Source organism: Dipteris shenzhenensis, chromosome 15 (assembly GCF_047967505.1).
Source record: "Dipteris shenzhenensis isolate YYH24624 ecotype China chromosome 15, Dip_SZ_1.0, whole genome shotgun sequence".
Lineage (NCBI taxonomy): Eukaryota > Viridiplantae > Streptophyta > Polypodiopsida > Gleicheniales > Dipteridaceae > Dipteris > Dipteris shenzhenensis.
This window is the reverse complement of record NC_141610.1, coordinates 25,373,788-25,385,821: the sequence shown is the minus strand read 5'-3', so window position 1 is coordinate 25,385,821 and position 12,034 is coordinate 25,373,788. Positions and strand designations below refer to the sequence as shown.

The window sequence follows — 12,034 nt, the reverse complement described above, 5'->3', positions numbered from 1 at the left end:
GCAAGCTCTCCTGTGCTTTGATGCATATATTCTATGGAATATTAATCTTCTTGAGTCTATTTATGGCTTTTGATGTCCACGACGACCACCGCATCAATACACTTCCACACCTATGGATCCAACCTATTCTCTGCTCAATACTTGTTCCAATAGTTAGCATAGGCATCTGCATCATTGAGCCCCTTTCTCTTAACTGATGGTGACCCATATTGAATTAATAATTTCTTGAAGTTAGGAGATGCAGCATCCATCTCGGCACTTGATATGGCAAGCCCAAGCCATATGGGGTATACCAGGTATGATGGCCTCACCAAGATGAAGTCACCTTCCTTAACATCCACCATTGGTCTAAACTCTTCCCTTGGCTTACCTTTTAGAGGCCTGCAATAGTGATCATTCCATTCCTCATAGGTTTGGAACTCATTAAAATGCAAGCATCTATATCCTCCTCCGCATCAGGCGATTGTGTTCTTGGCCAAAAATCTCTATACACTCCTATTTCTGAGATGTTTTCCTGTTCAAGGTCACCAATCATGGTTTTCTAGTAGTCTATGACTGGCCTAATGTAGGACTCATATGATGCATTCTTTCCACTTGCACATATCTCCCAAAGCTTAATGTAATCGTTTATCCCTGATATTACTTGTAAGTGATCTCTCACAAATGTAGCCATTGGCAGTATATCCAAGCAAACTGTAGGCAACAATGGTTGACCCTCACTATCTTTCTTCCATAGCTCAATTCCCCCTTTAATGGGCATCTAGTTCGGTGAATTTGGATGCACCTTGTATTGCATCATAGGTCTCTCACCTTGTATGAAAAAGAAAAATTGCAATGGCTTTGCATGACCAGCCAACATTTCTTCCCATCACATAAATAGCCATCCACATAATCCTTGAAGTTAGGAACCTGTGTAGAAAGAAATGGTGCTGGAGAAGCTGATGTACATTTTTTGAATGTATCCATTAGATGAGGGAAAGTGAATGTTTGTCCTACTCGCAACTCTTAGAGAACCTATTGAACATTGCATCAATGTCCTCATGTGTGTTCCCTACCATCAAGAAGCCCAATTGAACTGTCTTGAAAATGCCCCTTGCTACAAGAAGAGAAAGGTATGCAAACAAGTATTTGTCTTTTTCTCAGACCCACAATTATCTAGCTGGAGTAGCAAGTTCTCTAGCAATTTTTGGTATGTTAGCTCAACAACAAAACATCCATGTGAAGAGGGTGGATTTTTGCGAGTAGCTGACGGCAAAAAATTCCTACATGTGTCTGTCTGCATCCCTCGCAATGGAAGTTGTCATGGCATCCATGGAAGACTTCGAGTCACTCTCTGGTACAATCTCTAGATTTGCATTTGTGATCGTGGCATCTACATTTTCAAACAAGCCATGTCCCCTTCTGGAAATATGTGCACCTTCAGAACTGTAATGGGAGTCCAAAGCGTTTCTTGAGCATGGAGCATTCAAAAGGCGAGCAAGGCTTCTTGGAATCCCATCAGTAGCAAGGTCTTCGAGGTTATGCATATCCGTCCTCTCTAGGTTGTGCAAACAAATTGAGAACGATCCAATTGTTAGGTTGGGATCAAATGGCCACAAACCATTGAGGGTGAAGTGTCCAAAATGACCTTGTCCATGCCCATGGGTAATCATTCCAATGAGTGAAACTTGTAATTGCCATGCAGAATCAGTGTCCTTGGACCTCACCGAAGTCTTGGAATTGATGTCTTTGTTTGGTCCATCTTATTGTGGATTATGCATACATACTTTTTTGGATCCATCTCAGAGTACATATGCCATGCATAGTACAAGTTCCTGCAACACTTTTGCTGTATCATATGCATCTTTATCTCCTCCATCAATGTTGAATTGCACTCATCTTGACTTTTTGTGATTGCCAATTGAGCCTTGATCCGACTGCAGAAGCTACATTTAGGGAATTCATGTGTCTTAGAAGGGCTACATTTTTTAAGTCTGATTTCCAAATCCTGCCAAATGTGGATGTGGATAGGTTTTGATAACCACGTTGATTAAGCAAAGTGTTGACCTCACGCATGACGTCTATCTTCTTATACACTTTAGGTATCACTTGTTGTGTCTCTCTAGAACCATTCTGCATGGTTCTACTCTTGTGAGGCATATGCTCTATGCTATTATCCACAAAGTGTTGAATGAGAGCCCTCCCCATACCTATGTGCACCTTGCTCCTCCTCACAATCCTAGAATTCCCATGCACATATCGTTGCACACCACTCTCAAATTGCTCCCTATATTGATAAAATGATGTCCTTGGAATTCCATGCATGTCGTACCATGCTCTACAACACACATCCCAACCGTTTACCTTGAAGTTGTATCATATCCTCCCAGCATAGTCACGATGCCAAGCCATTGACAACACATCGTATACAAAGTTTGTATGAGACTACAAGGAGATGCCCAAAAATTTCTTCCTTACAAACATTAAGAGGTCTCACTCAGCATGATGGCAACACCTACTGCCACAACAATCAATGGACAAAACTTGTTCCATCGACTCTAGTGACATTTTGTACATTGGCGTTGGAGGCTCCCTTTTCTTAGGCACCCTGCTAATGAAAGTGTACCTTCTTTTCTTTGAAGGTGGAGCATCCTTTTTCAACATTCGATCATTGAACACCTCATTTGTGCCACCAACCTTGCTCATGGCTACATATTGTTGCAATGGGCTTCCATCAAGTAAGGTAATCAGCTTGATGGGCCACTTAACTAGGCTAAGAGATCCAATAGCTTGCATAGAAGACCCTAAGTCACTTCCTATAATTTGTTCTTTCTTTTCAATACCCACACCAATGCAATCATCACCCAATAAATCAAAGTTTATAGTCACTTGGGAAAACATACAAGATCACACCTTCCCCCATGGTCTTTGTTTTGTTATCATCCCACAAGAAGACCTTTTTCTCTTTCCAAGATTCACGAATGCAATTGTCAGTTTCCAATGAAGAAACTAGTATTGTCTCAACATAAGGTTGCTAAGGCTCACTTGGTGTGGCTTCTTGAGTTACCGGATCATCTAAAGAATCACCATGTTTTAGAGGTCTTAGGCCACTTGACAACACTCCAAAGTGCCTCACAAATTTGATTCGAAATCCCTAAGTGCATATAAAATAGGTTTCATAACAAATTTAGTAGTATCCTCAAACTGTTTCCATAATGCAAGGGATGCCAATGTTTCTTTTAGGTCATGCATTTTCTCCTCCGTTGCCCTATCGGTCAACTCTAACATTCATCATTCAAATGCATCACAATGAAATGTCTTTATAAGAAAACTCCTATTTTTCACCGAGGATTACAAAGTGTAGAAGAATGTAGCAAATCTTGTGGTTGCTGGCAATCGCAACATGGTAGAATCATCACGAGACATAAAGATTGCTTTGATACGTTGCTTTGAACGTATTAACTTCATGACATTGTCTCGAGCCTTACAAACATCATGGCACTTTTTTATACCAATATTTCAATGCAAGCCTTTTAAAGTATGCGTACAACACGTAGATGCATATAAATTGGTATTTCCCCTCTGCATCCATAGTGTGAAATGGCAAGAGCATGTCACTATTGATAGACTTCTCCACTCTCCCTGATACATTTTCTACCCCAATCTTCATACCACTACAGTAGCCCTCTGGATCTATTACACACACTGTACCAATTGCGACCACTTCATTCCCCACCACCATCATGACCTTGTCCCCATATTTGGCAGCCATCCCTTGCCATTATGATTACAAGAAATAAGATTTTGAAAAAATTACAACCAAAGAATTTCATAAGAACAAGAGAGAATTATGCCAGCTTGTCCTTGCAATTGGAAGAATGGCACTAGTGCCATTCTACATGTGGGATTGTGGAGAATGGAGCTAGTGCCATTCTCCTTGTGAGCCTAGATTTCTTACGGAGAATGGCACTACTGCCAATCTCCATGTGGGTTTTTGGAGAATGGCACTGGTGCCAATCTTGAGAATCCATGAATGGGTCTAATCAAAATTTGCCATGAAAGCACATTGAATTATTTCCCTAAAAATTTTATCAATTTGATAAAACTTTCTCTAAATTCCAAATGTAGAGATTGGCACCATTGCCATTCTCCACAATCCCACATGGAGAATGCCACTGTTGCCAATCTCCATGTGAGTCTAGCAAATTTTAAATTTCCCCATGCGGAATGGCTTTGGGTTTGTGGAGCATGGCATTGGTGCCAATATCCATAAACCAACATTGGAGAGTGGCACCAAAGCTATTCTGCATAGGAAATTTAAAATTTGCTAGACCCACATGGAGATTAGCACCAGTGCCATTCTCCATGTGCAATTGTGAAGAATGGCACTAGTGCCATTCTCCATAAATTCACGTGAAGTCCCCAAAAAACTTGTGGGGAACAGGATCTAGACAAAATTTACATGAAATTATTTTTCTAAAATTTTTTAATTATTTTCATGGAAACCTCTTATGCAATACGAGACATTCTGGAGATTGGCACCAGTGCCATGCTCAAAAAACCCATGTGGAGATTGGCACCACCATTGCCATGCTCCATAATCTCATAATTAGATTGGCAATCGTGACAATCTCCATATGGGATTGTGGAGAATGGCACTGGTGCCAATCTCCAGAATCCTCATGGAGAATAGACTAGATACAATTTCCATGAAATTATTTTTCTAAATTTTTTGGTAATTTGGAAAACAAATTGAGAGTGATCCAATTGTCAGGTTAGAATCAGATTTGCTAGACCCACATGGAGATTAGCACCAGTGCCATTCTCCATGTGGGGTTGTGAAGAATGGCACTGGTGCCATTCTTCATAAATCCATGTGGAATCTCCAAAAACCTTGTGGGAAACGGATCTAGACAAAATTTACATGAAATTATTTTTCTAAAATTTTATGATGATTTCCATGGAAACCTCCCATGCAATAATAGACATTCTAGAGATTGGTACCACTGCCATGCTCCACACATGTAGATTGGCAATGGTGACAATCTCCATATGGCTTTTTGGAGCATGGCACTGGTGCCAATGTCCACAATCCTCATGGAGAATAGGCTAGATGAAATTTCCATGAAATTATTTTTCTAAAATTTTTGGTAATTTGGAAAAAAATAAGAAATAAAAGACTATGGTTGGTCGATTATCTTCTATTATAGAAGAGAGAGAGAGAGAGAGAGAGACGTGGTACCCACAAATTATAATGGGGAGACCATACCAATAGTACTAGCGCATAATGCAAGGTTCTCTATTCTAGATGGTTTTGGATTTCTAGTGTATTTATTTTGAATTATCAATGTTTACGATAGTTTCAACTATGTGCTTTAGGTTTCTACTGTATTTATTTGGAATTATCAATGTTTATAGTAGTTTTAGCTATTTGCTTTAGGTTCTAGATTGTGGATGTATGATTGACTAGATTTTCAGTTGGCCTATTCTAGATGCTAAACTAGTACATATCCTAGATATATGTGCTTTTAGTCCAATTAATCCTTCGATGAGGGTTTTTTTAATCCAAGTTTTGAGTGGTATCCACTTAAATTAGGCTCTAGAGCACTTCTTTTTACAGTCATGCTCGAGGTGCTAGATCTATAGATCTCATATGCCAGTCAATTTTATGGGAATCAAAAGCATGAAAGCATTATGTATCATGTTCCAAGTTTTACTTATCTAAGGTTTGAGATCTATAAGTTTTCGATACAAGTCTTGATCTTATTATTAAGAGTTGTAGATTCATTTAATCCAAATACTAGATTGAGATCCTTAGAAGGATCCATGTCCAAGTAATGCTTTTTTGGACTATTTTAGATTTATTTAATCTAGATACTAGATTCAAATTCCTTGGCCAAGGGCCTAGATTCAAATAATCCTATCTTGGGGGCATTTTTTCATTCTAAGCCCTACATGCACTAGGATTTAATAGATAAAGACTAATGTTAAACTAGGATTTAATAGATGAATGTTAAACTAGGACTTAATAAACTAGTGTACTATTCTAATCATAAACTAGGATTTAATAGACTAATAAATTAATCCTAAACTAATAGACTGATCCTCCTAGTAGACTAATCCTAAACTAGGATCTAATAGACTAATCCTAAACTAAGAGACTAATCCTAATGGACTAATCCTAAACTAGGATCTAACCGACTAATCCTAAACTACAGACTAATCCCAAACTAGGATCTAAAACTAGGATCTAATAGACTAATCCTAATATATTAATCCTAAACTAATAGACTAATTGGATCTAATAGATTAATATTAAAGTAATAGACTAATCAGATCTAATAGATTAATACTAAACTAATAGACTAGGAACTAATAGACTAATAGCCAAAGTGAAACCCTACCTGTAGCCCTCTTCTTGCACGCCTTCTTCTTGGAAGCCCTCCATCACGTCAAGTAACATCGTAGACAGCCTCTTGGATTTTGCTCCCACATTCCAACTTCCCATAGTCATGGCAGACCTAAGCTCCTCATCCATCATGCTCCATCGCTCCTCATCCATCACGCCCTCTTCTTGCATGCTTCGCAGCTTCATCCATCGTGCCCTTTTAAATGAGAGTTGTAGTGCCGCATCTGGTTCCACCTCACAATCTATGGAACAATGGAGCTTTGGATACCTCAGACCTCCTGTTGGAGCCCTGCATGATTTGGCACGAACTTTGGAAATTAGAACCTTGTGTAGGGACCATGCCCTTTCAAACAACCATTGCTGTCGCCATTTTTCCCTTGAGTTCCTCATCATATGGCTATAGAACTAGGGTACAAAGGTCGCTATATCAAGAAGCAAATTGCTAAGGCCTTTCGAAAGAGACTTCTAAAAGCATATTTTCCATGAAGGTACATATGCCAAATTTTCAATTGATTTTGTCTCAAGTTACTGTAATGTTTTTTGGGCTAATTGGGTTGTCATTTGCCATGTAGACATATATTATTTAAAATCTTATCTAAGTATGTACGTACTAGGACGTGATCCACTTGGAACACCAAAGTTTCCTATCCCCATTAAGGAAGTCTTTTGGATTAAAAATGTGGATTTTGAGGTGCATGAGTCAACTATCACATGTGCTGGCCACAACTTATTTGTGCATGATTTCATTAAGAGAGGGACTACTAATATTCTACATTATGAAGGGAGTATGGAGGTGACAAATATGTGTATCAAGATTGGAAAGAATTGTGTGAGGTTAGACTAAGGCTAAAGAAGTACTCTATCTAAGAGGACCCTTATGTTTCTATGGAGGATATGGTATACATTGTTGGCGATGTTCGGCATGGCAATGTGGCTGGGTTTATCAATAGCTATAGAAATACAAATTCAAAGCCAAATGTTTGTTATGTATTTTCCCCTTATTTACCACCTTGGTCCATCTCCACGAGGAGAGCAAATGTAAAATATGAATACATTTGTGTTGAAATCATAGACGATATATGTGCAGTAGAGAAGCTACTTCCGATCTATGATTTTTGATACATGATATGTACTCATTTGAACATTCAATACTAGCCGATTCATTTTTTTCTTTAAGTTACAAGTTCTAGACTTTGGGTCTTAAATTTTGTGTATGATTTTTGTTAGCACTTACCCGTTAGGGGCAGAGCTCTAGCTACTACAAACTTTCTATTTTTTATGCCCTTTGAAAGTGGAGCAACAATAGTTATAGTCAACCTCTTGGGGGAAGTGCTCTAGGCATGCGTGTAAACATAGTTAAGGCAATGATACATAGTTCATATTAACACTATTAAACGCTTTGTCATTGCCTCATATCATTGCATCAACTATAATCTTGCATACCTCCACTTAGTCTGGGCTTCTTGGGATATGGACACCATTGAGGGTGATGACATGACGGAAGATTCACATGAATAGGTATGGTTAAGGTAAGAGATACTAAGGTGTTTATGAACACCACCAAGGTTCATGAGATGATTCTAACTCCTTAAATTCTATTCATTTGGCTTATCTCCTTAAATTCTATTCATTTGGCTTTGTTTGTAGACTAAACAAATATATACCCAGTACCATTCTCCTTGGCATAGAATTATCAAGGAATGGCAGTGGTTGGATTCTTCCCATTAAGTATATACTCTGATAGAGTACATCTTTATTAGAATAGTTCATTTTTTTATTAGGATGTAGATTTTTTATTAGGATAGTTCATTTTTTGCATGATTAGGATGTAAGAGCTATGATTAAAGGTGTTTATGAACACCACAAAAGTTCATGAGATGATTCTCACTCCATAGATTCCAAGCTGTTTTAAAGATGACTTTAGAACCATTCTCTGTGTAAATAATTATGGAGGAATTTGATTCTCCCCAGAAATATTACAAAGTGAGAATTTAATGATGTTTGTTTTCACAATGAAATGTTCAAGTTTTTTAGCATAATATTGCATGGTTTGCATTACGATGCAATTATCAAGGGAGAGCATAGTTAAAATGTGAATGATGATGTAATTGCTTTCTCCTATGTCTCTAGTTTTTCATGGAGGAAGGCTACAATTTATCAAAATACTACAATTTTTCATGGAGGAAATCTTTACTACTAAAAATTACACAGATAATAACCCTAGTGTATGTCACCTATAAGGACAAAGGTACGACAAGCAAATAAAAATTGTACAACCATCTTACACACTCAATTTTACAATGTGATAAGTGCACTTGGTTTACCAACTAGTTTTTGAAATTTTGCATTAACCTTGTCGTTAGTATACTATGCTATTTTGTTGCTACAAAACAATTCAAAGTCTCTTTTCTTGCTACAAAACAATTCAAGATCTATTTTGAATAAATTCACATTATAAAATGACAAACATATGCTCAAAATTTGTCCATATCTTTGTCTCCTCCTTGTCAAAGGAGCTCGACAAGATGCTATAGAAATACACAGGACAACTATACGAGTGTAGTAAGCTTATATATGGATGGAATCCACCACAACTCTCAAGAAGCTCGAGTCATTGTTTCTTGATATTGATCTTGTGAATCTCACTCGAGTATTTTTGAAATGGAGAGGAAACATAGATTAGGGAGGAGAGGGTCGCATCTCACTTAAAATTTTTTAAGAGTGAAGATAAGAATGGGAAAGTCCACCCAAAGATGAGGGTGGAGATGATACAAAGATTGAGGGACAAAGAGTTCCCCCTCAAAAGAAAGAGGAAATGGTTACAATGTTAGGACTTTAAAGCCTTCAACATGTGTACATCAAGTATGTTTGGATTGGATGTTTTTACACAGCTGATAGTCAAAAGACGATGAGTTTAATATAAAAAGAAAAAGAGAATTTTACAAAGCAAGGGATCCAAGCTCATACTATAAAGAAAGGGTAAGTTTAACATAAAAAGGATGACTAGCTTTACATGAAGGAGCATTTAACTAGTGAATTTATCCAAATGTGTGTGCTTATATTGCATGGTCAAAAAATAATCAATAAAAGACCATACTTTAAATGGGCAAGTTGCCAGAAAAGTGCACCGATATGCTTTCACATTTATTATGCATGAAATATGAAAGGCAAAGACCAATCAATGAGAAGTACAAGCATACTAAATAAAATGAGTGTCCATGAAAGAAATATTCAAGATGCAAGAAGTCCATTGGATCTTAAATCACATTGGAATGAAAACCTTGGTGGACTACACTAGTCACATACACACACACTTGTTGGATGAAAGATCTAAAAGCCTTTTATGTTGATCTAAAAGCCTTTTATGTTGTGGATGGAGAAGGGTTGGCATTGATATTTTTGTATTTGCCACAAGTTGAAGAGACGAGGAAAAGCTCACCCCATTTGTACACAACAAAGGTCACATTAGGCTTTACAAAATTTACCATGACATATGTGTCCAAAATTTATACATTCAAGAGATTCTTGACATATGATGTGTCCAAAAAGGATGGAGAAGCCTACAATCGAATTGGAAAATCGAATTGGAAACAAGGCTTCAAGAAGAGACAAAAATCCAAGCTTTGCTGCGCTACTGCCCTCTTAAAGTTAAGAAACCTAATTAAGTACTTATACATAACGCTCTTGGGAGACTGCGTACCATACTGGCATTCAAATTCGTGACTGGCATTCAAAATCCTAAAACTGATCTCTGAAACTTGCATGATATTGCTTAGTTTCATTGATCGAAGAGAAGATCATTCAAGGTTGACGTTTCTGTGATGCTGGTCTGTTTAGCCTCGCCTATTGGCCTGCTGGACGTGGGTTCATCATGCGCAGCAAAGATCTTACTCGTTTCTTGCTTCAGCCTTTCGTATGCCACCTTGTCCAGAACGGTATTCCATACGTTTCTCTGTTTCCTTGTTATCAGCCTCCACCCCAATCGTGGCTCCACGCTCACTGCCGTTACTGTAAAGTAGACGTCGTCGTCCTGCTCCTTGAGCAAAGCCAGAAGTATCGAGTTCCTTAGGCTGCCCTGGTCTCCCAACTGTTTCTTTATCACACTTCCTTGAGTAGAGCCGCTCTCAATAAGTGAGAGCACTGCCTCTGCTTGTTGCGGGCTGATAACATCACGCGCCCAATTCAATTGATGCTGTACATAACTGTGAAGATTCTCTCTCTTGCCAAGAGGGAATACTATTTCGGGTACGGCTAGAAGTCTGATATCTAGAGTTGCCTTTGACTCTATTTCCGAGAGAATCAGCCGATCGTCTTCACTGAAATCAAAATCATGCAGTTAAAGTGTGAATAATGTCGACAATATCTACAGCTTAAAGCGGCCTAATAAGATTGAATACTCACCTTAGACCAACAAAGCTTTCCTCCAGCCAAGCGAACTCTTGGAGGGGCGACTGGTATTGATGGTGGGATTCTGCCACATGGAAGCTAGGAATTCCGAATTTACTGTAAAAAAGAGCCTTTAGGACGAACGATGAGAGAAAGCAGAGCACAAAGGGCAAAAGGACCCGGCTATAACGAGTGCGCTGCATTCTTCTGTTCGGCAGTCGAGCAGGACCGCTATGGCGGGTACCAGGGGGCACGAGACTCATCTGCATAAGTCATGAACACTTCATACAACCATTAAAGCAAATCGAACATGTCAAAACACAACCCCATGACCATAGATCAACACACCGAGCGGTCAAAGTCCCATGGACATCACAGGAACATTAACCAAAACTATCACGTGTAACTAGCAGAAAAAGGTTAGAATAATGAATCGGATCGGCAAGAACTAGCGCAAAGCATGGTCATGTAGCGACGGGTTGGCGGGGTAAGCCGAGGCTTACATCAAAACTGGCATAAGCTTGCGACAGCAATTAAAAGCATCAACCAAGGACGGAAACAACGCGAAAAGTACCCAAAAAGCCAGGGAGCGAGATTGGGTCGGCCAAGGAAGACGATGGATTAGCGCAAAAGGTGATCTACCTTATGATAGAAAATTTATGAGACTTGAGATAGGTTGTATGCATGCACGACATGCACGGGCTGCCTGCAAATAGAAGTAAGATGCCACTGCGAGAGATGAATTCAGATTTTGGTAATGAAGAACGATCATCTTAAATAGCGCTTTCGTTCCTGCCAATAATATCGCCCCCGACCCCCACGCTTTCTATAGCCTCAACCGACTCCCTTCACGAGCAAGCTCTCTCTCTCTCTCTCTCTCTCTCTCTCTCTCTCTTTCTCTCTCTCTCCTCATTAAGGGCATAGGCAACCAGATTGATTACCAAGTCATTTACTATTAGGGCCTAGAATGCTTGGCCAGGTCGTATGCGGCGAGTGCATGACTCACATTGAGTTTACTAGACATGTAGTATGTAAACATGTAGACCTCTACTCGCATGATTCGAAGATTTGATGTGCATGATAGTTGACATGATGAATACAATCTCGTGTCTAATGTCTATTTTCTAATTGTTGCATAGGTCTCGCATAGGTGAGGTTGGGATATGTATACCTTTTGAAGAATATATTTGTCCAAAGTATGATGTTTGTTTTGAATTTGCAAACTCTAGCAGAAACAAATAAAAACAAAAGGAATTAATA

The 12,034-nt window shown here is 38.8% G+C and overlaps 1 protein-coding gene across 1 annotated transcript; it reads right to left on the bottom strand.

Annotated features, from left to right (window-relative positions):
* Positions 1-10,073: 10,073 nt before the first annotated feature.
* LOC147893593 (uncharacterized) lies at positions 10,074-11,318 on the bottom strand. Its single transcript, XM_087385455.1, has 3 exons — positions 11,278-11,318; positions 10,790-11,037; positions 10,074-10,704 (listed from the first exon to the last, which is right to left on the bottom strand). Exons 2-3 carry the CDS (start codon positions 11,035-11,037, stop codon positions 10,167-10,169), a joined length of 786 nt encoding a protein of 261 aa, XP_087241581.1. The 5' UTR covers positions 11,278-11,318; the 3' UTR covers positions 10,074-10,166.
* Between the last annotated feature and the right edge of the window lie 716 nt (positions 11,319-12,034).